The sequence below is a fragment of the Acartia tonsa genome, chromosome 14 (assembly GCF_053477335.1).
Source record: "Acartia tonsa isolate MP-2025a chromosome 14, ASM5347733v1, whole genome shotgun sequence".
Classification (NCBI taxonomy): Eukaryota; Metazoa; Arthropoda; class Copepoda; order Calanoida; family Acartiidae; genus Acartia; species Acartia tonsa.
In genome coordinates this window covers 583,597-611,506 of record NC_137273.1, presented here as the reverse complement: position 1 = coordinate 611,506, position 27,910 = coordinate 583,597, and the positions used below count along the sequence as shown (strand labels likewise).

General features: G+C 34.7%; 2 protein-coding genes and 1 long non-coding RNA gene across 4 annotated transcripts; all 3 read left to right on the top strand.

Moving 5' to 3' along the window:
- Window positions 1-2,215: 2,215 nt before the first annotated feature.
- LOC145306624 (uncharacterized) lies at window positions 2,216-6,765 on the top strand. 2 transcript variants are annotated; one of them, XR_013875086.1, is made up of 3 exons: window positions 2,216-2,480; window positions 3,524-5,733; window positions 6,213-6,765. It is a non-coding gene; the product is annotated as an uncharacterized LOC145306624 (long non-coding RNA). The 2 variants fall into 2 exon arrangements; XR_013875085.1 differs by having other exon boundaries at window positions 3,524-6,765.
- An 804-nt stretch (window positions 6,766-7,569) lies between these two features.
- On the top strand, window positions 7,570-11,092 carry LOC145306623 (uncharacterized). The gene is made up of 4 exons (XM_080148852.1): window positions 7,570-7,751; window positions 8,713-8,785; window positions 9,565-9,698; window positions 10,960-11,092. Exons 1-4 carry the CDS (start codon window positions 7,684-7,686, stop codon window positions 11,075-11,077), a joined length of 393 nt encoding a protein of 130 aa, XP_080004978.1. The 5' UTR covers window positions 7,570-7,683; the 3' UTR covers window positions 11,078-11,092.
- A 1,330-nt stretch (window positions 11,093-12,422) lies between these two features.
- On the top strand, window positions 12,423-27,287 carry LOC145306622 (uncharacterized). The gene is made up of 16 exons (XM_080148851.1): window positions 12,423-12,542; window positions 13,815-13,892; window positions 14,772-14,835; window positions 15,314-15,398; window positions 15,924-16,009; window positions 16,455-16,567; window positions 16,994-17,059; window positions 17,380-17,444; window positions 18,168-18,245; window positions 19,750-19,896; window positions 21,101-21,271; window positions 21,596-21,702; window positions 22,937-23,001; window positions 26,129-26,230; window positions 26,768-26,850; window positions 27,152-27,287. The coding sequence occupies exons 4-16, from the start codon at window positions 15,349-15,351 to the stop codon at window positions 27,267-27,269; spliced, it is 1,251 nt and encodes a 416-aa protein (XP_080004977.1). The 5' UTR covers window positions 12,423-12,542; window positions 13,815-13,892; window positions 14,772-14,835; window positions 15,314-15,348; the 3' UTR covers window positions 27,270-27,287.
- The last annotated feature ends 623 nt before the right edge of the window (window positions 27,288-27,910 follow it).

The window sequence follows — 27,910 nt, the reverse complement described above, 5'->3', positions numbered from 1 at the left end:
GCATGGTTAAACTGATAACAAAACATGACAAAGGAAATAAAAAAGACAAAAATTCTTAAGACTTTTAAGATTTCCATTTTGTTGAAAAGTTAGGGTTTATTGGAAAATATATTTTTTGTAATAAGCTGCTTGCTCAATGCACAGAAGCAAACTGAAATAATATTTTCCTTTTACAGACTGTAGATGATAACAACCACATGAGGGAAGGTACAACAACTTATTTTTAGGTAATTGAAAGGCATTGTTTATTATGTATAATTATTTAATGTTTTATTAGAAAACTAAAAAAATAAATATATTTACATGTCATAACAAAAGTTGGCAATTTTCCACTAATCCTATAGTGGAAAAAAAACCTACACAGGATTAGATCCCTGTAGAACTCCCTAAAAAAGTTGGATACAAGTAAATGATCCTTATATCCAGGCATTGAGATCCGTTTTGTATAGAACTGGTATATTTGCCCCAAGCATCTAAAAAGATTGGAAAAAACCCTATAATTTGGACCCATGTGGGAGCTTTACTAAAATGGAGAACTCAATCAGTTCATAGTTAATGAAATCTTAGGGTACAGACAAAAAAAGCTTGCTAATTTATATATAAGATGCATTGCCATTGCCATTTTCAGTCATAGGTACTTGATCCTTTCTCCATAACCTCATTTTCAAAAAAAAAATTTTTTTAAATATGTTGGGATGGGATGGGGGGGTGGGAGATAGGGGGATTGTAGACAATTAAAAGGATGACACCCCCATTATAATAATATATTCTTAACTAAATTAGAATTGCATGAAAAAAACATATTGTGCTTGTTATCTATTGTTATTGGAAAAATAATTAATAAAAATTCAAAGGAATAATAAGTTATAAATAATTTCCAACAAACATAATAAAGCATGTTTATTTATTTTGATAATTGGTACCTTTTTTGCAAAAATTCATGATAAATTGGATTTGTAAAAATCTAAATCATTTTGAGCTTTTTTAGGTTTTTTGGAGGGGAGGGGAAGGGTGGTTGGCTAAAATTCCTCCAAAAAACATTTATGAGGTTGACTATGACAAACTTGTTGGGTGGGGGAATAGAATTATTAGACAAGAAACATAATCTGACCCCAAAAATCGTCAATCTGAAAAAGGAAAGCTAACTTTATTCTATGGAATTCAGATATTTCTAGCTAACTCATTAAAGGATATGTCATTCTCCTTACACTATACTAGGGGTGGGGGGTAAATCACCCCTTCCATCTTGGAAGTCTCTGAATTAAAGTTAATTGTTTGTAATAATATTATTTTCCAACAATTTATATAACTAATGAAAGTTGATTGATTGTTTTGTTATGTCAACAATTCATGTAGCAAAGAAACTATTATTATCAAAAAGTTATTAAATTAAAAATGTACTTTTATTCTATTATAATTTGAAAGGCAATATAAGTGAATTGGTTTATTCTCAAGTAAATGGCAGGGAAGGAGGACATTGGACTGTAAATTACAATGGTACCCAAAGTTTTATTTTGTCTCTTTTCTTTGTACGATTTATGGAAGGGTGGAAGAAAAATAGACTAAACCCATCCCAAACCTAATAGATTTATAAATAATAGCCTCAAACCATTCTGGGATCTAATTTACGCTTCCCTCAAATGGATAACTTAAAATCAATTCAGTTGTAGCGAAATCTTAATGAACATACAATAAAACCTTATTTCCTTATATCATAGTCTAATTACAAGGTCGTCGTTGTTAAAAATCTAATTTGGACGTAAACTCTTTAACTTTTTTTCCCCTAACATAAATGAACGTTTATATTTTAAAGTTTAGTTTAAAGTATCTAAAAGATTTTAAAAACATCCAAAATTGTTTAAAACACTTTGGGTATAAGTATGATTTACAGTTTGATGTCCAACGCCTATCCATAAGAAAAAGGGGTAAAATTAGTACAGAGAAAAACGGTCTTACCCCGAATGCCTTTTAACGCGGCATTTTCATGGAATTGCGCAGCAAAGCAAAATAATTTGTTTTCATCCACGTAAATTTCAAAATGTTGGCATAATATGATATTATATTAAAGTTAAAAATACTCTGAGAGCTTAAGGTATAACTCAATTGACTATAAATTGATGTATATTCCCATAATGATGATAAACAAGATTACCCCTTAGGTAGCTAGATAAAAATTATTAATTGAAAGTTTAGGTGCTATGCACTGAAGTTTGTTTCTGCGAATGGGAGCAGTGGCCTTATGGTCGGCGGCTGTCATGAGCGGGGGGGGGATGGATTTTCTAATAAAATAGATTTGACTTATGTATTTCCTATCAATTCCCAGATAAATATAAATAAGTACTATTTATTTTCAGAGAAATTTAATGAAATTCTAACTTTAAAATGACAGAAACGGAAAACAGCGGAGGTTCAGCCCGATCGATGGTAGTTACAGAAGAAGTCGGAGTTATTGAAGAATTAGATGCTGAAGACGTACAGAGGTATTTATACTTAGATTTATAGATTAAAACTAAACTAAAACGGGTATAACCACGTCAAGGACAGCGTACCCGTAATAGTTTATAAATATGCAAACCTAACTACTTAACATTTTAAAGTTCTCTCTAGAACAATAAATTGTTTCAAGTAACAGGTGACACATATTTAATTTTATGTAAACTCTTTTACTTAACAATAAATTTAATCTTTTGTTTCAAGTAAAGGGGCGACACATATTAAATTCTATGTAAACCTTACTACTTAACAGTAAGTTAAATAACTTATCTGTTTCAAGTATTGGGTGACACATATTTTGTTTATGTAAACCGAATTACTTAACAGTACAATTTTAAAATTATCTGTTTCAAGTATTTGGTGACACATATTTTGTTTATGTAAACCTAACTACTTAACAGGAAGTTCAATAACTTATCTGTTTCAAGTATTTGGTGACACATATTTTGTTTATGTAAACCTAACTACTTAACAGTAAGTTCAATAACTTATCTGTTTTAAGTATTTGGTGACACATATTTTGTTTATGTAAACCTTACTACTTAACAGTAAGTTTAATAACTTATCTGTTTCAAGTATTGGGCGACACGTAGTTTTGTTTATGTAAACCTTAGTACTTAACAGTAAGTTTTTCCATAACTTCTCTGTTTCAAGTAACGGGTGACACATAGTTTTTCTTTATGCAAACCTAACTACTTAGCAATAAGTTTCAATAACTTAATTGTTTCAAGTATTGGGTGACACATATTTATTCATGTAAACCTTAATACTTAACAGTAAGTTCAATACTTATCTGTTCTGATTTAAGTACTGGGTGACACATACTTTTATGTAAACCTTACTATTTAACAGAAAACTTCAATAACTTTTCAAGTAATGGGTGACACACATCTAGTTTATGTACACCTGCTGCTTAACAGTAACTTTCAAAACACACAATATCTTGTGTATGAAACTTCTTGTTTACATTATCTAATAGTTTACATTATCTAATACTCAAACAAGAATTAATATCAATCTTTCTTTTCAGTTATGACGACATCTGGAGAGCTAAAGATAAGGATTATGCAAGATTTCCTTCACCTTTTACAGACAACCCTGAAAAGTGGTTTTTTTGCCTAAAATACAGCGCAAACGGTCAATTTAAAGCACAGCTATTTAGTGATACACCTATAGTTGTTAAAATAGACTTCAATTCGCTACTGGAGTCTCCCATCAAGTCAATGGAAAATGTCCACACCCTAGCAACTCTGAGATCCTCAGATGTCGTCTTTCAAGACAACAAACCAGTTTCTACCTGGTTTACATTTGCTCAACTATTGGACAGACAAACAGCAGTCCTGTACGACGAAAATGGACCTGTTGAATACACAAACTCCTACAGAGATATCTTTCTAGAAGAAATTAATAGTATTGCCCTTCGTTTTGAGCTAACTGTTTTACCTCCAAAGATGCATTCTTTCAGTGTTTCTTTGCGCGCAGTTAATAAAACTTTGGCATCCATGACAAAATACCAAGGAAAAATTGACCTGGCAACCATGAAAGTAGCTACATTTGGGTTGACATCAATACATCCAACAAACATCCGTCGCGCGGACAATACAAAATTCCACATTTATCCAACTGTTTTCACCTCATCACCTATTGATATGAAACAATACACTGAATTAGTAGAAACTATGTCTACTACATTCACAGATCTCATTATTTATCATCACAATCATACATACGAATCATGGCTAGATGCTATAAATACAAAGGAGTCCGGAAATAAGTTTATTCTGCGACCTTCAGTCAAACCTAGAAAGAATCCACAAAGAATGCAAGTTCCTGACCCATCAGGAATTTATAGAATATCAAAATTTGGTGCAAATTTTAATATATCACGCTATATTTTAACTATTCCCCCACAAATACGTGACGTCATATCATATTCTCTCGCAACCTCTTCGTGGTCCAGTTATCAAACAGGCTGGAAAACATATCTAGACTTTTTAATGCGCAGCGGAAATAAACTTTTGTTCCCAATTCCAGTTGAAAACCTTCTGGGTTTCATTTGTTATTGTTTTAGAGTGAAATCTTTAGCTGCAAATACAGTTGAAAATTATTTATCAAGCCTAAAATATTGGCAAAAACTTTTCAACATACCTACATCAAACTTTGATGAACCATTGTTATCTATAGTTAAAAAAGGTTTTACTAACCTAAAACTAACAAACCTGGAACCGCCCATGCATAGAAGTGTTATCACTTGGCCTATACTTCAAATACTGGGAAAAGAAATCGAAAAATTGCAATGCTCTAAACTTATTTTTGACACAAATGAGCTCAAATGGTCCATAGATGAACAAAAAGCAAATAAATTTTCTAGAATTTTACTTAAAGCTATTCATCAAAGAAGAGTTACCAAAAAGACACTTCAATCAGTTATGGGCATTATAAATACAATAGTCCGCATGTGTCCTAGCCTACGTTTTTTTCGTTCCTCAATTCTTTATGAACTAAAAAGATCATATAAATTACATTGTGTGATTTTAAGACCATATTCAATTTTATCTTTATATAATTGGCTTCGAGTGACACAATCTCTCAAAAATGGTTTACCTCTAGGTAAAATTCATAATGACAAAGCACCAGCAAATGTGTTAACTTTTACTACAGATGCTGCAGGTGTTAAGAAAGACTCTAAACTTTGCTATAAAATAGGTGCAGCAGCCGTTCAATCTATACACCCAAGTGATAATTATATCTGGGCTGTTAGAGCTTTGTGGCCAGATTCATTTATTTCCAACACTTTTGATTCTAATGGAAAATTTTGTGGTGCCAAATCAACTACCTTGGAAATGTTGGCAATAATATTACCTCTATTTCACAGAATTTCTTTAATTGTAAACAACACAATTCTCATTCAAACTGATAACAAAGCTGTTTATTATGCTTTTCGTAATGGCAGAAGTAAAATTGACCCCTGGGCTAGCTTAATCCTAGAATCCATAATGTTTGTTGCAAATTCTTTACCCTGTAAAATATATGTTGAACATGTACCAAGATGCTCAACTAACTTGGCAACAATGGCAGACCACCTTTCAAGATCCGACAAAAAAGGAATGAAATTAACTGAAACCTTAAAAATCAGCGCCAATTCCTCATGGCCTCCATCAATTTTACAGTGGATGTCCAGCCCTCACATTGATTATAACCTTCCTTCCTCTCTTCTACAAGATTTCCTTGTAAAATTAGGTATCTTGTTTCCTCCAATTTTTTGTTTTTTTCTATGAATATTCTTCCTTTTCTATTCAATTTGATTAATCTAATTCCCCCTTTATTAATTTTACATTTCCATTTGCTTTTACTTAAATATTTTACAACGGGTCTAAACTCAACTCCAACATTTTTCAACTTGGCTAACTAGTTAAAAAATCTTTTTTTTTGGCCTCTCAAATAAAGTCGTACAGCGCATTATTTGTTTTTTCGGAAAATTAAATGGCGGTTTGAAATACTGTAATTTTACTCTCAAAGTCAAGACTTAAAACCCAAAATTTAAATCCTCGATTTAAATTTTCACAATCAATGTCTTGATTGTCTAAACTTCTCATATACCTACCCATATAAAGTAAAATTACAATATTCCTTCTAACCGCCTTAGTTTAAATCTAATAAATCTTGAGCTGTACACTTTATTTTCCACCCAAAAAATTGGAGTTTCTCCTCTGCCTTAGACAAGTATCAGTCTGAAGAAATACATTAAAGGTAATTTTATTTTATTAGATAAATCCTTCCCTCCCTCTGCGAATGGGAGCAGTGGCCTTATGGTCGGCGGCTGTCATGAGCGGGGGGGGGATGGATTTTCTAATAAAATAGATTTGACTTATGTATTTCCTATCAATTCCCAGATAAATATAAATAAGTACTATTTATTTTCAGAGAAATTTAATGAAATCCCTCCCTCCACACCCTTTTTCCTGTAGATTTTAACTTACACTTTCTACTTTAGAGGAAAATTAAATGGCGGTTTGAAATACTGTAATTTTACTCTCAAAGTCAAGACTTAAAACCCCAAATTTAAATCCTCGATTTAAATTTTCACAATCAATGTCTTGATTGTCTAAACTTCTCATATACCTACCCATATAAAGTAAAATTACAATATTCCTTCTAACCGCCTTAGTTTAAATCTAATAAATCTTGAGCTGTACACTTTATTTTCCACCCAAAAAATTGGAGTTTCTCCTCTGCCTTAGACAAGTATCAGTCTGAAGAAATACATTAAAGGTAATTTTATTTTATTAGATAAATCCTTCCCTCCCATCAAAATTCAATAAAAGTACCTACCCAACTTTTAAGAGCCAACGAATAAGATAACGTTGTTATAAAACTTTGGGTACCAGTGTAATTTCCAGTCCAATGTCCCCTCTCTCCCTAAAAAATTTCTTATATATCCCAAAATAATTCAAAAACACACAGGAGCTAGATGCTTTAAAACAATTTATTTTTGAAATGTCCGTCTGTCTGTTCGCCTTGCAGTGGCATATAAACATCAAGATCATAAGGAATTAAAACGGACAGACAGACATCAATCTACTTTGTATTATAGATAGGCTAAAGCACATTTTTCATAAGTACTGATTAAGTATAATGGTTATTCATTTAATTGCCTTTTTAATAATATTCGAAATGTCCGTCTGTCTGTTCGCCTTGCAGTGCAGCGGCATATAAATAATAGGCTAAGGCACAAAGTACATATATACGAGATTTAAGTAATATGATTATTATCCACTTGCTATGTCTTTAAAATTAAATTTAAAACTACAATGCTAAATAGGGATAGCATCTAGAATTTTTTTCAATTTTATTTCATAGTAGCTTTTCATTCTTATGTAAGGTAAGGTTTAAGTAAAGGTATAAAAAATGGCTGCGGTTTTTTTTATTTATACGAAGCTAGACTTTTAGAAATATTGCTAGAATCCAAAATCCTCAATCCACTACTGGGAGGAGTTTTAAAAGAATCCGATTTCGAATCTGACTCATAAATTGGGCGGATTACCAACCCTAAATTAATTTTAATAATAGTTGATTTTCAATCATGAATTAACGCATTAATTTTAGAGAGTAGCTTCGCTACTGAAAATGTGACTTTACAGTAAAAGATCAATAATTATTATATTGATCTTGTGACAATTATAAAAAAAAATGGAGCTCTCAATGTTCACTGAAAGGGCGCGTAAGCCGCCCCCCACCCTCGTACAAGTAGCCACAAGGTAAATTAAAAATCAGTACTCAAAGTTTAAAAGCCCGTTCAAATCTTCCAATAAGCGTTCAATAAAGACAACTACCTCCCTTTCTTTTTCAATAACCTTTTTGGTCTGCTTCTAAATTAATATTTGCTACTTTGCTGTGTTAATTTAAGCGACACCATTGGTTGATTTTCAATGACCCAATAGAAAGGCCTTTCCTCTTTAATGTCCAAACTTTTCAACCAAAAGATAATTAAATTTTGTCCTACTTCTGGTGCCTTTCTTCAAATTGCCTTCGAGCATTGAAAACCCTTTATCTTTCTTAATTGTTTAGGTATCTGCCTAACCTTGCGGATTCTATACCTGCGGGACTACTCAGTACCTAAAATAACCTAACCTGACCTAAATAATAAACTGAAAAATCAAAAATTCCTCTCCCTTTCTCTTATTTTCAATTTATCTAAAAAATATGTGGGTGTTTATATGCTCAACAAGGTTCTTTGAGGGAAAACTTTAGGGTTGGCAATCCGGATCCGGAAACCGGAATCCGCCCATTTTTGGGCCATTTTTGGAATCCGAATCCGGAATCCGTTTTTTAATAGCGGATTCCGGTTTCTTAATTGGTTGGCTTAAATTAGCGTCTTGAGTTTTTTTCTTTCAACTGTCTCTTTTTGAAGGCAATGATTATCATCATTACATATAAAATCTTTAAAATCTGGTTCGATTATCGAAAGTGAATTATAGAGAACACCAAGAACATTAATTTTTAGGACATATGAAGCACTTAATTTTTTTTAATTTAAAAAAAATCCTTTTAAAATACTGCTAGAATCCGGAATCCGCAAAAAATAAGAATCCGGAATCCGCAAGAAATCCGCCATTTTTTTTACAGATTCTTTTTAGAATCCGGAGTCCGAATCTGACCCAAAAATTTGACGGATTGCCATCACTAGAAAACTTAATTACTAATTTCTTTTATGTTAAGATCGTCCATGAACTTAATAACCAGCATTGTAGAGCATTTTCCAACTGAAGATATTACTTATCAGTCACGAAAGGTAAGTCATTTTTAGAGTAGCGAATCTAACATAAATAAATATCCTAATACCGGTACCACCTATGTAAAGCTTCCATAAAATGGAGAACTCAATCTGTTTAGTAGTTAAAGAAATCTCAAGACAGAAAAAAACGCACTACTATATATAATACTAGCGGTTCCGCCCCTAGCATTTAGGAATTCTATATTCTTCGTTTTTTATAACCATTTAGGTAGGTAGGTATAGAACATAAAAAAAAATATTTAAGTTTTTAAAAAAGTACAGTAAAATCAAAAATTCAAAACCTATGTGTCAACATCTAAAAATGGTATTAGCGCATTATTCTCATGCTCAAATCTTCTACCCTTTGCAAGAATCACTGCAAAACGCTTCAAAGTTGAGATACAGAGTTAAGAATTGATAAAGATACTTTTGCGGACATGTACTAGAACATATCAAAGTTTGAAGGCCATATCTCAACCAGGGAGGGAGTACTGGCCCCCCATAGTTGACTACTGAAAATCCAATTTTTTCTTGCAAAGGGTAGAAAATTTGAGCTTAAGAAAAATGCGCTAAAACCATTTTTAGATGTTGACACTTAAGTTTTGAATTTTTGATTTTACTGTACTTTTTAAATAAAAACTGAAATATTTTTTTGATGATAAAAATTTCAGCTGTCTATCTTTTATAGGAGCTGAGAAAATCACATTTCCCCCAAAACGTTTCTTGCGGACAGACTGACATTTCAAATTATAGAGTAGCTTCGCTACTAAAAATATGCCTATGTCTTTGCATTTCAGATTCGGAAATATATTCGGCAGCGGTTGCCCTTCAACCTGCTCTCAGATATCTTCAAGAGATTCCTGCCCACTGATCCTTGGACTCACCCATGCTCGCACCCTGTCTGGGGGAATGCCTGCAAAATTCACCAGGAATGTTTTACTCCCATATATTCCAGTATGGCTTCGAATTCGATCAATATCCGCTGGATTACAACCAATTGTTGTTTTCCCTATCTGCACAAAGTTGTCTATAATACAATTTAACATAGGGTTAACATGGAGGAGGAAGAGGACATTGGACTTCATATTATTCTGGTATTCAAATGTTTTATACCTTTTACATGCTCTCTTTTATACTTTTACGCAGTGTTTCGGAGCCGGAGCCGGGAGCAGCAACATTTTTGGTGGAGCCGGATCCGGAGCCGTATTTTTCGTTAAGAACGGCTCCGGCTCCGGATTAGCTAAAAATGATTTTTAAAAGTAATATTATAATTTGGCAACGGTCTATTTCCATATAATAAACTGAAAAACTATTGTTACTTAACAAATAGACACACATCCTTCTACTTTTATATAGCTTTAATCAAATAAAAGCAAAATATTTTATATTATTTATTTTATTTTATCAAATTCAATAATGAAAAAAAATGATATATTAATTTTAAGGTAGGAGCCGGAGCCGCATCAAAATTAAACGGCTCCGACACCCTGCTTTTACGGTATGGCTTCAAATCCGATTAATATCCTCTGGATAAGAACCGGTTCTATAAATATTCGCCGTTCTTAAGATAAAGTTTTTCTTGGGTAAATTATATCATGTAAAAATTAGTTTCCTAATATTGTAAGTTGCTCATGACAGAACCTTTGGTAAGTTAGCTTTCTAGAAATTAAATAACCTCGAAAAATTTCGTCTTGAAAGCAAATAATAATAAAGTAACTGTTTGTCTGCTAGGAAACTCCAATTTAGGTTTGACGAATTTAGGGATCTTATGTACCATCTACCTATATATACTAGCGGCTTCGCCCCTAGCCTCTAGGGGCTTTGCCCAATGAGGTAGTTTTTAAAAAAATAAAAAATAAAAAAAATTTCTGGTGCTCCGAACCATATTCTCCCCCCCCCCAATTTTTTTTTTTTTAGGGGGATAGGGAAATTTCATTTTTGGGGGGGTTGGGTGTGTCTTACCCCCCCCCCCCCCACAAGAAAATAGCTTAAAACCACCACAGGACCAATAGGTATATACCTTAAAGAGTAGAATCCGATCGGTTCAGTGGTTACCAAGATCTTAAGGGACAGACGGACGGACAGACAGACGGACGGACGGACAACAGACATCAAGCTACTTTGTATTATAGACTATATTTAGGTATTTATGTCTATTTTTTGGAGTTAAAACATATATTTTGTCAACAGGAGTGTCAGTTAATATATTCTAAACTTGCCTTTCTTATCAAGATACTCTTCAGGAAAATAGTAATCCAATTTTTGCTTGGTTATAAATGGCCTAAAACCATCCCCAAAAGCTATGTTTAGCTTCCCTAAATTGAATATCTCAATCGGTTGAATGGTTAGTGAGATATTAACAAGGATGACAACATCCATAAAAGCAAAGCACTGAAACGGTTGGACAAACGGACATTAACACTTGTATGGTTTCAGAACTGAATAATCAGAATGCGAATGTATAAGAGTCAAAGCAAAATTGTAAGTAAATTTGTTAAAAAACTGCTTGATACAGGATAATGTTTATGGACATACTTACATTTTTAGGACTTGATTATAGAGTTGCTTCGTTTATTACATTATACTTTGTTGTCCCAGGAATCAATATACCAAAAATCAGATCAATCCGATGATTAGATCACATAAAAAAAAAGTAAAAAAATCAACATGTTTAAAATGGACATACGGACATTTTAGTAATGATTATAGAGTTGCTACGCTTTCTAAATCGTACCTAACTGCTAAAGGAATCACCATGCAAAATTTGAAATCGATAGGACAATTCTAACATGCCTAAATTAACGAAAAAAGCTATCCGTTACGGACGGACGGACGTACGGACGGACGTACGGACGGACGGACTGACCTTAATTATAGAAAAGCTTCGCTTTTAACAAACACACACAAAACCTTACTACACAAAATTCTGAGCCCTGCAGGGTTAGGGTCCCATGCTTGGGTTATAATGAAAAATGTAAGGAGTTGGTGGGATGGCGGCAGTGTTTAAAAGTTGTTTCGAATGAAAGCACCTTTTACCATTTAGGTTTCTTCGGTATTAAGCCTCGTATAAAAGTATTAGGTTGTTTGTCTGCCTGTTGTGTATGTATACTGTATACTGTACCCCAATTTTTTTTTTATCTATTTTTAAAACTAAAATTAAAATTGGATGGTCGACTTCCCTCCACCCATTTCTAAAGTGTCTCTAGAAGCCTCTAGAGGCGGTGCAGATAGTTAATAATAATAATCAATATATTATATAATTGCTTGGATGTTGCATCATATTTTCCTCTACTCTAAAAAAATAGTTCTTCCAGCTGGCTAATGTAACCTCTTGTACCCCATCCCCTCCCCTCCTACTATTGGAGAACACTGATCAATAAATGAGGACTAAAGTAGCAACCTAAATTGATGACAAAATTTCCCCTAACATAATATCCACATATATTATAGCTACTGTACACCTAGATTCTAGTGGCTCTATATTCAAAGGGACAGTTAGAGGCAAAAAAGTAGCCTAAAACCATAAAAAGACCTGAATCTAAAAATGAAATAGCCTTAAGCCACTCTAAGACCTATGTAAACCTTCCCTAATATGGATATCTCAATCAGTGCAGTAGTTATCGAGATCTTAAGCTTCAGACAAAAAAAACTTACTACTTTATAATAATGGATTACTATCAGCGAGGACATCCAAGAAGTTAATGTAGATTTTCGGAAGGTGAAACCCAACACCCAGGGAGATATCATTGAAAGCTTTACTTCTATATTTACAAAGGTGAGGAGTTCATTAGTTTTAGCGCATTTTTAAAATCTGGCTGTCCGCAGGAAGGTGGAGGATTATGAGACGTTTATTACACTAGTTCCCAAAGTTTTTAATAAAGTTTTCTTATTCGCTTAACAACTTTGGGGGCCTTTACTGAATTTTGATTGGTAGATTCATTAAGTTGAGTGTCCAAACGTTACTACCAATAATTGTAATTTACAGAAAATGGAATTTTGTGTATCATCATTGGGGTTGTATGTACATTAATTTATCGGCCATTGTCTTTTCCCATTAGAGCCCTGGTCTGTCCGTCCTAATGAGCTTAAGAAATTGGGTAGGTACTTATCTAAGTTCCGTACTAATACAAGTTACTACTTTGCTTGATACTAGCGGCTTCGCCCCTAGCATCTAGGGGCTTTGCCCCAAGAGGTTTGATCAAACCGATTTTTCGTATTTTTGATTCAGAAGAAAAATTTAAAAAATTTGGGGGGGGCAATTTTTTTTTTTTTTGGGGGGGGGGAACTCGATCCCACTATTTTGATTTTAGTTTTAAAAAGAATTTTTTTTTTTTTTTTGGGGGGGGGTATTTTTTCTTTTTTGGGGGGGTTTGGGGTGTCCCACCCCCCAAGAAAATAGTTATAAACTTTCCCGGGACCTATGAGAAACTACTCTGTAAAGGAGAACCCGATCGGTTCAACGGTTAGCGAGATCCTTTGCAACAAACAGACAGACATCGTTCTACTTTGTATTATAGATATTTGCTTTTTTGAAATATTGTCAGTTTCACTTTTTAAGATCACTACCGGCTACGCCCCCTAGAGGCCTCTAGGGGCACTTGAGGTGAGGGGAGGTCGAACCCATCAAAGGGGGGGGGGGGGTAGGTTGTGCTAAAATTCCGCAAAGGTGTGAGTTTTAAGGCTTAAAAACAGTAGTAGAACGATAATATTCACTAAATATGTGTATTCCTTATTGAATAGAACCATAGACATAACAATATATATAATATATTTATATTTACCTAGTGAATATTATCGTTCTACTACTGTTTTAAGCCTTAAAACTCACACCTTTGCGGAATTTTAGCACAACCTACCTCACTATTTTATTTTTAAAAAAGAAAAATAAGCTACATGTTAAAGTAGAATTATATTAGTTAGTAGTTGGTTAGTCAGATCCTTCGGTACAGACAGAGAGACAGACTTACTGTTACTTTTATATAAGAATTAATTCTGTTTTAATATTTTGCCATTAATTTTTCCACCAGTTAATGATATTTTTTTTTAGATACCTGTCCGCGATTTCCTGATTCTTCACACTTTTATCATAAGAGCGGCGGGTAAAATCGACGAAAATTTAGTCAAGGTAGGTGTTATCCTATTATATAAAGTAGTAAGCTTATTTTGTCTGTAGCGAAGGATCTCGCTAACCGCTGAAGCGATCGAAATCTCCTTAATATGGTAGCTTCTCATAGGTCCCGGAAAGGTTTATAACTATTTTGAGGGAGGTTACCACCACCCTCCCTAGAGAAATTACCCCCAAAAATCCCCTCCCCCCTGATTTTTTTTCAATTTGATATTTTTAACTAAAATTCAAGTGCCCATAGAAGCCTCTAGGGGCGTAGCTGCTAGTTTTCCAATAAAGTAAAATAACATGTAAAGTAGTAGATATTTTTTTTTGTCTCAAACTTGTGATTTGATTAACTTACTACTGAACTAATTGAGTAGGTACTCCTTTTTAGGAAAGCTTCACTTAGGTCCCGGGATTTTTAGAATCTTTTATTTTAAGATTTAAGCCTTTTTATGGTTTTAGGCTATTGTTCTGTCCCTCACACAATTGAATTCATTGATTCAGAGCCACTAAGGTTAGGATGTTAATTCTAATTTGAAATAAAATTATGGTGACATATATTCTTGATTGAAATTTTTTTAAGGGATGGTGGACGAACACCTACACTACAATTATGATAAACAAAGTTAACCTTCATGTAGATTAAAATTATTGGTGGACTCTGCTGGTTTGTACAACCCAATCAGCATTTATCACAAATCATTAAGAGTTTTTAAACAATGAATGAGATAAGGTGTTCATAAATATGGAGTCCAATGTCCCCTCCCTTCCTGTGCTTTATTGAAAATTCCGTTCATGGAATTATCTGTCAATAGAAAAGCGAACGCCTTTTCGACTTTCGATAAGAAAGGGTATTTGTGAAGCGGGATTGTAATCACTTGTTGTATGTTTTAGGTGGAAGAGCTAGCATCCCAGCTAAAAGAGAAAGCTACAAATTTACAAGTGCTTCACCTTCCAGGAATATATTTGACTGGATATTTACAATGGATTTATTATTACTTGGATATTACATCAGATTATCATGTACTTTAATAAAGTGAAACTTATAGCTGACTAAAATAACGATCCCAACATCCTATTGGATGAATGAACTGGTTTAGCAACCTAAATTGACGACAATTATTTACCTGTCATAATGTCCACGTATATTCTATATCCATTATAATTTTACTATGGAAGGGGGGGGGGGGGTATGACAAAGTTTTTGTAACAGGATATCTTGTATGATATGCATACGATTTTAAGTTTTAAGACAATCCATTTAATTAATCTATCTATACTCTGTATTGACTAGTGACTGTTAATGTGCCAAGTCATTCCCTTTGCTTTTAACGGTGAACAAAGGCATTATATTATACCTAGAACTAGCGATGTCTCAAAAGAATTGGTCTTCTAGGCTTTATATATTTATTACCTTGACAAATATATTTTCATAGTTGCGAGCAACATAGTTCTGATACATGTATCTGAAATGAAGAACCTTAGAGTATTCAAAAGTGACAGATCTAAACATCTCAATGGGTAAGTAAAATACGATAGCGATCTAAAGGGATAAGACAATGGCCGATAAATTGATGTAAATCCCCAAAATTTATCCCTTCTGTAGATTACAGTTATTGGTTGAAACGTTTGAATACTCAACATAATGAACCAATAAAAATTTTGTATAAGTCCCCAAAGTTGTTAAACCAACCTTTAAGAAAAAATTTTAGGGACTAGTGTAATGAACAGCTTAATGTCCCCTTGGTCCTTGAAAGCATGAGAACAAGGACAATCATATAAATTTTCAGAAAAGGATTATTTTTTTGTTTATCATCATTGGGGTTGTATATCATTTGTCTTGTCCCTTAATATCCCTGATACAATATTTGTTGTCGAGGCATATTGCGACTGGCTTAAAACCATAAATATCCTTTTTTAGAAAAGGATAATTATTTTGTTGATCAGCATTGGGGATGTATATCAATTTATGGTTTATAGTCCTATTAATTATTAACCATTAATTTTAATCTTCAGAAGGGGAAATTTTGTTAATCATGATTGTAGGCGAGGTATCCTGCGCCTGGCGGCCAAAGATTCCATATCCAAGTACAAGCTGGAAGTTCTACACATTGGCATTTTTAAACATCCAGGTATTAATCTTTCCAGTATGTCTTCGAAACCGATTAATTTCCTCTGGATTAGAACCGGTTCTCATCCATACGTAAAAAACTTTTTAGAGCATCGTATTATATCCAGTTTTCTAGGAATATAAAAGTGTACAATCATAATTATTGTACACTTTTATATCCGCGGAAAGCTGTTTATAATACGATGAGAGAAATAACTATTCCAGTATTTCATAACATCCAGGTATTACCTTTCCATTATGGCTTTGAAACCGATTAATTTCCGCTGGATTGAAACCGATTATCTGCCATACTGAAAGGTGAAAATTTAACTTACAATTTTGTTTCAACTTTTATACATTTATATTCTGATTATTTAGTTCTGGCATTCTACAAGTGTTACTGTTCGCTTGTCCTACCGTTTTAGAGCATTGCTTTTATGGATGTTGTCATCCTTGTTTTTTTTTAGCTTTTTGGAAGGAGAACGTTTGTGGTCTGTTACGGTTTATGGAAAATCTGAAGGAATTTTCATTCCGAGATGCTGATAGGATGATTTTGAGAAATCCATGGCAGAACTATGAGGTTAGATTACAATTAGTGGTTGAAACGTTCGGACACTCAACTTAATGAACCAACCAATGTCCCCTCCCTTCCTGAGGTTAGGCGTAAATCTTTCAGGGATCTTAAGGGATAAGACAATGGTCGATAAATTGATGTACATATACAATGATTATACACAAAATCTCCCCTTCTGTAAATTACAATTAGTGGTTAAAACATTTGGGCACTCAACTAAATGTCACGGCCATTCAAAATTCAATAAAAGTTCCCAAGGTTGTTAAGCCAACAAATAGGCACAGCCACCCAATCCCCACCCCTCCTACTGGATGAACGAACTGAACAGTAAACAAGATCCATATTAGCAAGCTTAATTGACGACAAATTCCCCCTGACAATATATCCACGTATATCTTATATCCATTATAAAAATTTTTTGTCCTGTTTTAGGGAAAAGGAGATAAAGTATTAACATATTCTGTGTTCAAGCTGGCAATCAAGAGACATGAAAGAAAGGTAAGTTTTTATTAAAAGTGAAGCTTTTTTTATAAGTAGGGACTGTCCGTACTTCCGTCTGTAACGGATAGCTTTTTTCGTTAATTTAGGCATGTTAGAATTGTCAAGTGAAATCGAACCCAATTTTTTTAAAAAATACAACAGCTGATCTTAACGTAAATTAAAGAAAAAAACATTCTACGTAGCCGCCAGTTTTTAAATAAATAGCCTAATACCATCACATGAATTAGTTGATGTTTACAAAAGGGGTAATTATGTGTACCATCATTGGGTATGTACATTAAGTTGTTGGCTACTTTCTTATCCCTTATTTATTTTAGCATGACGGACGAATCGGTCCAGAACATTTGGCCACAGATCTCAGAGAAATTATCATTGTTGACAAGTAAGTTTAATTATTGGTTGAAAAGTTTATACAAATAAAAGTAAAAAAAAGTTTGAATGTTTACGAATGATATTAGTTATTTATCGCATCGTATTATAGACAGCTTTCCGCAGATATGAGAATAAAAAATTTTAAGATTAAAACCAGTTTTGATAGCCCCGAAGGACTAACAAAACTTGTATTTTTTATAAAATTGTCTGTAATACGATGCTATACATGATTTTTTGGTTTGATTTTGAAAGAGTAGTAGTATCTAAAGTTTTCAAATAATAATTTTCATCCAAAAAAAGGGGTAATTTTGTCTAACATCTGTTTATATTTAATTATCTTATCCCTTAAGATCCCTGCCCAAACTATAAGATACTATTGACAAAAAAAATTTAAATGGATTTTTATTGCTTGGTTTTTGCACCAGATTATCATGTACTCCAATAAATTAAAACTTGTAGCTGGCTATAACAACAATCCACCCCTGTAACCCCTCCTAATGGATTTAAGAACTGACCAATAAGTGATGTCTATATTAGCAACCTAAATTAACGACAATTTTTCCCCTGTCATGATATACACGTATATATTTTATAGGTATTAAAACCTGTTTATTCTATCTATAGATAACTATTTTTATTTCAGAGTATTAAAACCGGTTTTCTTCTATATGTACCTATTTTTTTCAGAGTATTAAAACCGGTTTTATTCTTTACCTATCTATTTTTATTTCAGAGTATTAAAACCTGTTTATTTGCTGGAATCCGCCCCCAAACTGACAAGTCTTATCATAGACTGGCAAGAAAATATTAGGTACCTACACATTTATTATTTAATATCAAGCTTTTCCATGATTAGAATAGGTCACCTCAAATCTCCTCGTGCATCTGAATCCTAATCAAGGCTACATACATACACATACATTAGAATAGGTCCGTCAGTCAGTTAGTGAGTCCGTAACACTATGGGGAAAATGTGATATCTATAAAAGATAGAAGGCTGAAACTTTTTGGCAACATTCCCAGCATTAAGGAGCATATTCAACTTTAAAACATCCATGGCGGTCGGACTGCTATTCAGCAGGTTTTTGGCTATTTTATTTCACATATATCCCCATACCTTTGGTGTTTTTGGTCCGAATACTGAATAACAGTTATACTATGGATGTTGACATCCTTATTTTTTAGGGGCGTCGTAGCTCAGTGGTAACGCACTGAGTTACGGTGATGAGAGTTCAAGTTCTAGTCCCCATGTGGCAACTCGAATTTCTCAGTTGAATACATTCACGCAACTTCCCCTGGTTGTGTAAGAAGGGGATTATTGAGTAAGTTTGGATACTTAATAGTCAAGTACATAATATCAGTACTACCCTTATCCCAAGCTCCTCTGCGGAGAGCGTCATTCACTACGGTGACTTAATTTGGGACACCTGCCATACTCGGCGAGGGTGAGGTAATAATGAGTAGCTCTCATGAGATAGCGGGTCAAGTCATAATGTGCTTGAACGTGGAGCTTGATAGCCCTAGTGGCTATACAAAAGTGTCTCAGCCTACTCCATGACTACTTAGGTCCAAACCCTAAGAAACTATGGCTAATCAATCAATCAATCAACATCCTTATTTTAATGCGAAGACAAAGTATTGCACTATCGATTTTAAACTTTGCATGATCATATCATAAAAGTTGGGTGCGAGTTAGGCAGCGTAGCAACTCTATAGTGTTACCAGAAAGTCTGAACGTCCATTTAAAACATTTTGACTGGCAAGAAAACATTAGGTAGGTACAAAATTCTATTCTATGAAGTAATAATCGTTTTTTTTTGTCGGTATCGAAGGATCTCGCTACAACCGCTTAACATATATGGTTCTCCTTTACAGTGAAGCTACTCATGTGTTTAGGGAATGTTTATAATTATTTTGAGGTAGGGTATCTTCACCCTCCTAAGAGAAATCACCCCTTAAAAAAAATCCCCCCCCCCAAAAAAAAAACCCCAACTTTTTTTTTCTTTTCAAAACTTTTCAAAACCTTCATTCTCCACCTTTAGTGTCCCTCGGGACTTCTAGTGGCATAGCCGCGAGTATTTTTTTCAATTGGAAGCTTTTCTATGATTGGGATAGGTCCGTCCGTAAGTACGTCTGTCCGTTCGTAATGGATAGCTCTTTTCGTTAACTTAGGCATGTTTGAATTGTCCTATCGGTTTCAAACTTTGTATGATGATTCTTTTAACAGTTTAGTACGATTTCGAAAGTGTAGCAACTATATGATGTCCGAACGTTCATTTAAAACTATTTATCTATCTTTCTATTTATATATCCAGACCATCCCACGAGATGCCAGCTGACTGGTTCAAGGACATGATTCGCAAAGAATCCTGGCGCAAATATTTGGCGCCAAAACTGACCAAGCTGTCCATCACCTTCCCCGCGGCCTACCTACCCAACACCTACTCCCTACCCCCTCAGGAATTTTACATTTGAAATTATATAGGTAGGTACCCAAAGTTTTATAAATATATACTTTGGGTACTATAATTAATCTAAACTAATACAAAAACTTACACCCTACCCCCCGCAGGAATTTTACATTTTACATAATACCAAACACTTACTCCCCACCCCCGCAAGAATTTTACATTAAATTAATACCCAAAGTTTAAAAACACTTCCCCACAGGAATTTTACATTAAATTGGTACCCAAAGTTTTAAAAACACCTCCATACAGAAATTTTACATTAAATTGGTACCCAAAGTTTTAAAAACACCTCCATACAGAAATTTCACATTAAATTGGTACCCAAAGTTTTTAAAACACCTCCCCACAGGAATTTCACATTTGATTGCAGTATATTAGTCATTTGCAGATTACCTCTAGGAGTAAGAGGACATTGGAATGTAACTTATATTGGTATCCAAAGTTTTCTAATCAATCTCTTTTATTCGTTGGCTAATAAACTTTGGGTACCTAAATTTTTTGAACGGTTTTTATCTGAGCTAGTACCCATTATTAATAATTTTAATCTACAGAAGGGGTAATTTTGTTTATTGTCATTGGAGATTAATATTATTTTTAAAATTTTTGTTTTTTAAAAAAATATTGCAATTAGCAAACCAAAGCTGGATCTTTAAATGTGTAGCCGTTGCCTTTGCCGCTGCCAGAGATACAGCCACTAACCTAATAGCTTTCTTTAAATCAAATTGGCTACGCGTGGCCACGGCTTTAAATATTTAAATCACAACCACTTTTGGAATTTTCAGTGAAAAAGAAATAATAATAATAATTCGTAAAAACTTCAAACATTTAAAAATCCGTGTTTTATTGGCAGCACTGGCACTGGCTACGGCTACGGCTACGACTACGACTACGGCCATGGCAACGGCTACACATTTAAAGATCCAGCTTAGAAATAACATGAATGTTGTGAAAAGATTTGAATTAATGAATGAAATGTAAAAATATGAACGTTTTCTTATTCGTTGGCTTAACAACTTTTGGAACTTTAGTGAATTTTCATTGGTTGGATATATAAGTTGAGTGTTCAAACAACTAATTTTAATCTATTATAGGGATAATTTTGTGTATCATCAATGGGGGTGTACAATGTACATCAATTTATTGCCTATTGTGTTATCCCTTAAGATATCTGAAATGTAAAACTATCTGGACAGGACTTCAACACCCTGATGAACGATCTGACCAACCTGACGAGCCTGCACCTGAAGGGGGCGGGCATGAACGGACCGTTCCCGCTGCTGCCGGTCCTACGGCTGTGCCCCTTGCTCACAGAGCTGGTGCTAGAGAAAACGCCGATCCACGCTCCCAATGAGTTCGAGGCCATCAGGTAATTTTTTTTTTTTTGGGGGGGTGGGTAGACAAAATTCTCGGGGATCTACAGGGATGACAATGGCCGATAAATTTATGTACATCCCAAATGATTATGCACAAAATTGTCTCTTCTGTATATTACGCGCCCAATGAGTTTGAGACCATCAGGTAATTTATTTTCTTCGAAACCGATTAATATCCGGTGGATTAGAACCAGTTCTGTATCATACTGAAAAATTATGTATAGCATACAGTACTATATCCAGTTTTATACGAATATAAAAATGTACAGTCATAAGATACTTAAAATTGTTTTTTTTACTAAAAAATTTAATTACAGGGAGGAATACAGACACAGAAATTTGGTGAAGTTTCATCTGAATGATGAGCTCTCATCCCTGACTTTCCATCAGCACTTGACTAACATCATTGCCATCTATATGCCAGGTAGAGTATTATCCGTCTGTCTGTCTATCGGTATGTTTCTCTGTCTGTCTGTCTGTCAGTCCGTAATTGGCGCAGTTTCATCTGAATGATGAGCTCTCATCCCTGACTTTCCATCAGCATTTGACAAACATCATTGCCATCTATATGCCAGGTACATTTTTTTTCGTCTCTCTGTCTGTCCATCTGTCAGTCTGTGTTTTTGTCTCTGTCTGTCTGACTTTCCGTATTTGGTGAAGTTTCATCTTAATGATGAGCTCTCATCCCTTACCTTCCATCAACATTTGACTAACATCATTGCCATCTATATGCCAGGTAGAATTTCATCTGTCCCTCTGTCTGTATGTCTCTCTGTTTGTCTGTATGTCTGTCTAACTGTATGTATGAATGTTTGTATATATGTATGTCTGTCTGTTTGTCTGTCCACATGTCAGTCTGTGTTTTTGTCTCTCTGTCTGTCTGTCTGTCCGTAATTGGTGAAGTTTCATTTGAATGATGAGCTCTCATCCCTGACTTTCCATCAGCACTTGACCAACATCATTGCCATCTATATGCCAGGTACAATTTCGTCTGTCTGTCGGTATGTCTGTCTGTATGTCTCTGTCTTTATATATGTCAGTCTGTCTGTCTGACTGTCTGTCTGTCTGTCTGTCTGTCTGTCCGTCCGTCCGTAAATAGTGAAGTTTCATCTAAATGATGAGCTGTCATCCCTGACTTTTCATCAACATTACCTAACATTGCCATCTATATGCCAGGTACGTCCGTCTATCTGTCTGTCTGTCTTTATGTCTGTCCGTCTGTCTGTCTGTTCGTAATTGGTGAAGTTTCATTTAAATGATGAACTCTCCTCCCTGACTTTCCATCAACACTTGACAAATATAATTGCCATCTATATGCCAGGTACAATTTCGTCCGTCTGTCTGTTTGTCTGTCTGTCCGTAATTGGTGAAGTTTTATCTGAATGGTAAGCTCTCCTGACTTTTCATCAACACTTGACCCCATCTCATTGCCATCTATATGCCAGGTCTGTCTGTCCGTCTGTCTGTATGTCTCTCTGTTTGTCGACTTTGTTCATTGGTCTGTCAGTCCGTATAGGTATTTTTATTGATTGGTTCATTAAGTTCAGTGTCCCCTAACGTATTTAGTGTATCATCAATGTGGAATTGGATGTACATCAATTTATCGGCCATTGTTTTATCCCTTTAAATCTGATAATATATGTATCTTTATTTGTCAGAGCTGGAGGAGTTGGAAATAATGCCAGCGAATGCCAGAGAGTTTAAAGGATTCACTTTAGATCAGGTTAGTTAATGGATTTATTATTATTTGGATGTTGCACCTGAATTTCACTCCAAAGTCTTATTCGTTGGCTTAACAACCTTGGATACTTTGTTCATTTAATTAAGTGTCTAAATGTTTCAACCACTAAGGGGGGGGGGGGGAAGTTTTGACACTTTCGCTTACTCCGTGATTATTGGGCTAGGTATTAAAGTTAGACTATAGGTTATTTGGGATAAAAGTTTACTTTTGGTTAGTACTTCACGGATTTTTAATCATTTTTTGGATAACCCCACCCCCTAGCCGTCTGGGGCTCAAAATCCCCCTAAAAATGAACCTAACCTTAATTTTCTCAGGAACCATTTGACCAAAAGAGATGATTTCTTAAACTTAAGCTTTTATGCTTATAAACTAACTTCTGATTTAGAAGTCACCCCCCTGCCACCAACCCCTAGCCCTCCGGGGCTCAAAAAAACCCTAAAAATGAACCTAACCTTAATTTTCTCAGGAACCATTTGACCAACAGAGATGATTTCTTAAACTTAAGCTTTTATGCTCATAAACTAACTTCTGATTTAGAAGTCACCCCCCTGCCACCAACCCCTAGCCCTCCGGGGCTCAAAAAAACCCTAAAAATGAACCTAACCTTAATTTTCTCAGGAACCATTTGACCAACAGAGATGATTTCTTAAACTTAAGCTTTTATGCTTATAAACTAACTTCTAGTTTAGAAGTCAGCCCCCTGCCACTAACCCCTAGCCCTCCGGGGCTCAAAAAAACTCTAGAAATGAACCTAACCTTAATTTTCTCAGGAACCATTTGACCAACAGAGATGATTTCTTAAACTTAAGCTTTTATGCTTATAAACTAACTTCTTGTTTAGAAGTCACCCCCCTGCCGCCAACCCCTAGCCCTCCGGGGCTCAAAAAAACTCTAAAAATGAACCTAACCTTAATTTTTTCAAGAACCATTTGACCAAAAGAGATGATTTCTTAAACTTAAGCTTTTATGCTTATAAACTAACTTCTAGTTTAGAAGTCACCCCCCTGCTGCCAACCCCTAGCCCTCCGGGGCTCAAAAAAACCCTAAAAATGAACCTAACCTTAATTTTCTCAGGAACCATTTAACCAACAGAGATGATTTCTTAAACTTAAGCTTTTATGCTTATAAACTAACTTCTAGTTTACAAGTCAGCCCCCTGCCGCCAACCCCTAGCCCCCAGGGGCTCAAAAAAACCCTAAAAATGAACCTAACCTTAATTTAAATTTCTTATTTGTAGAGTTAGAGATACACTTATTATACCAAATATGCTTATTTTTGGATGTTATTGACCTCCAGGTTCAGGTGCTGCAGGCCTCCAGGTCCACTCAGGAGACAGGTAAAAATTAAAATTTCTTATTTGATGGTTTAGAGGTACACTTATTAAACCAAATATGCATCTTTTTGGATGTTATTGACATATCTGCTGAAAAAATTAGAATCGGCCTCCAGGTTCAGGTGCTGCAGGCCTCCAGGTCCACTCTGGAGACAGGTAAAAATTAAAATTTCTTCTTTGAAGAATTAGAGGTAAACTTATTAAACCAAATATGCATCTTTTTGGATGTTATTGACATATCTCCATATTGGGCACATTTTATACCCTCCGTGCACCCGTTGTTTTTGGATTTAAAAACCTCTTTCAAGTTTCACAGGGTTTTATATTAGCCTAGTAACCCTTGCCAATGTCTACTAATGTGAAATTCCAAAATCGACCCACCCTAAGTAAGTTGTATTTTTGTATTTTTTAACAAATAATTTAATCTGCAAGGTATTTTTTTCAGAGTTCTAAAATGGCGATAATATTGCTCACTGGAAATAAGTAGCTATCATATAGGATAACTTTAGATTTTTTATACCTTGATTAAGTTTCTTGTTGTACATATTTTTTATTTCTATTTAGTAACCTTTCATCTTAATTCAAACATTACACATAAGGATTTTTACCTGTTGAGCAGGCCCCTGGAGCCTGTCGGGAACACATATTGAAGCCGTAAACAATAAATTTGACTATATTGTTTACTTTAACCTTACTCTATTTAAATACCTTTCCTCTAAATTTTAGACTAACTATTTTAGATTTTCACCTGAACCTGGAGGCCGATTCTAATTTTTTCAGCAGATATGTCAATAACATCCAAAAAGAAGCATATTTGGTTTAATAAGTGTACCTCTAACTCTTTAAATAAGAAATTTTAATTAAAGTTAGTTTCATTTTTGGGTTTTTTTTGAGCCCCGGGGGGCAAGGGGTTGGCGGCAGGGGGGCTATTTCTAAACTTAAACTTAGTTCATAAGCATAAAAGCTTAAGTTTAAGAAATCATCTCTGTTGGTCAAATGGTTCCTGAGAAAATTAAGGTTAGGTTCATTTTTAGGGTTTTTTTGAGCCCCGGAGGGCTAGGGGTTGGCGGCAGGGAGGCGACTTCTAAACTTAAACTTAATTTATAAGCATAAAAGCTTAAGTTTAAGAAATCATCTCTGTTGGTCAAATGGTTCCTGAGAAAATTAAGGTTAGGTTCATTTTTAGGGTTTTTTTGAGCCCCGGAGGGCTAGGGGTTGGCGGCAGGGGGGTGACTTCTAAACTAGAAGTTAGTTTATAAGCATAAAAGCTTAAGTTTAAGAAATCATCTCTGTTGGTCAAATGGTTCCTGAGAAAATTAAGGTTAGGTTCATTTTTAGGGTTTTTTTGAGCCCCGGAGGGCTAGGGGTTGGTGGCAGGGGGGTGACTTCTAAATCAGAAGTTAGTTTATAAGCATAAAAGCTTAAGTTTAAGAAATCATCTCTTTTGGTCAAATGGTTCCTGAGAAAATTAAGGTTAGGTTCATTTTTAGGGGGATTTTGAGCCCCGGGGGGCTAGGGTGGGGGGTTATCCAAAAAATGATTAAAAATCCGTGAAGTACTAACCAAAAGTAAACTTTTATCCCAAATAACCTATAGTCTAACTTTAATACCTAGACCAATAATCACGGAGTAAGCGAAAGTGTCAAAACTTTCCCCCCCCCCTTGTAATCTACAGAAGAGGTAAATAAGAGATGTACCTCAATTTATCGGCCATTGTCTTATCCCTTTAGATCCGTGGCTTTTGTGAGTTTTTAATTCACTGTTATATTTATTTAGATATTGAAGTTGTCTGCACTGAAAAAACTGAAGAAACTCGGTATAACATTTTCCACGTCTGATTGTACATCCAACATGCCAGCAACTGTCTACATCTTGAAGGTAAGTTCACTAAGTACCCATGGAGGGAGGGGACATTTTTCTTTTTATTACACTAGTCCCCAAAGTTTTTTAAAGCGTTTTCTTATTATTTGGCTTAACAACTTTTCATTAAACTTAGTGTCCACAGATGGGGTAATTCTGTGGAACATCATTGGGGATAGACATTAATTCATCGGCCATTGTCTTATCCCTTTAGATCCCTGGTAAAAACCACAAAAGATAACAGGGATCTTAAGGGATAAGACAATGAACATCAATTTTTATTCTTACCTTCAATTATTATCAACAAATTACCCCTTCTAGGTAGGTATAGATCAAGTTTATTGGGAAAAGTTTGAAACCAACCAATCAAAATGCAATTAAAGTAACCAAAGTTTTTAAGGCAACAAATAAGATAACGTGGCCATAAAACTCATCTTAGAACAATAAGCTAAAATATAAACTACCCCTCCACCCCTCTTATTTACAAAATATCTCAATATAAGGGTGTCTGTGTGATCGCAGGCAATTTTAGTGAAACCATTACTGTTTATTTAGGAGTTCCATGAGCTGAGGCATCTAGTAATCTCGTGGGGGGCCATGGAACAGGCATTTGACGGCATGTTTGCAGCGTTGAACAGGTATTAATATTACTTTAACTCAGGCAAAGACGACATAATACTTACACAGTTCTAATGACAAAAATAGCTGTGCTAGTTGTCTATAATTATAATTATCTTTGTGAACAATGGTTTCAACACTCTGACGCAGTTTATAATTGTACGCGGCAATTGCGCATCAATGCCATACTTTACAATCAGCTGATCTTTGTTTAGTTTCAACAATGGGTACCTTGTAGTACATCTAATTATTGCTTACTTATCATAATTGTACCCGGCAATTGCGCTCCATTACCATGCGATACAATCAGCTGATATTTAGTTTCAACAATGGTTACCCTGTCCACCTGATGACCTGGCTACAAACGGCACTGGAGGCAAACAATTCAAATATAAACCTACAGCTTTCTATTAAGCATCATCACCAGGAATTCATCTAAATTATTCGATTGCTTTGGCCGCGCCCATAAACAGCTGCAGTTAACCTTCTCAAAAACACTTTGTGTTCAAACTTTTAAGCCATTAACTTGAATTTATACAAGGGGTAATTTTGTTAATATCATTGGGCATGTGTATCTCAATTTATCGACCTTTGTCTTATCCATTAAGAATCCTAGCCAAATCGGTTCAGCAGACAAACATCCTGTTACTTAAGTAACACACTTTTAATCCAGGTGTGTCCAAACTTTTCAACCATTAGTATATAGAATAAATTAGATGAAAATTGTAGGAGTATTCGTGTCCAACAATGTACTACTACTCTACGTCCAGATAAACTGGAATACCGACGTTCTGGACTTGTACAAAGAGTCGCCACGCTCCTGGTATAACAGCAGGGAGGGAGGGGACATTGGATTGTATATGAGACATACTGGTACCCATGGTTATACAAACATCTTCTATCATTTTTGGGTTAACAAACTTTGGACACTTTTTAAAATCTTGAATAGTTTTTTGTTTAGCAGTGCCCAAACTTTTCAACCAATAATTTATGGTCCAATGTCTTATCCCTTAAGATCCCTGTATAAAAGTCAGATATAAAAGTAACTATACTATTCAAATTTAAAGATAAATTATTGTC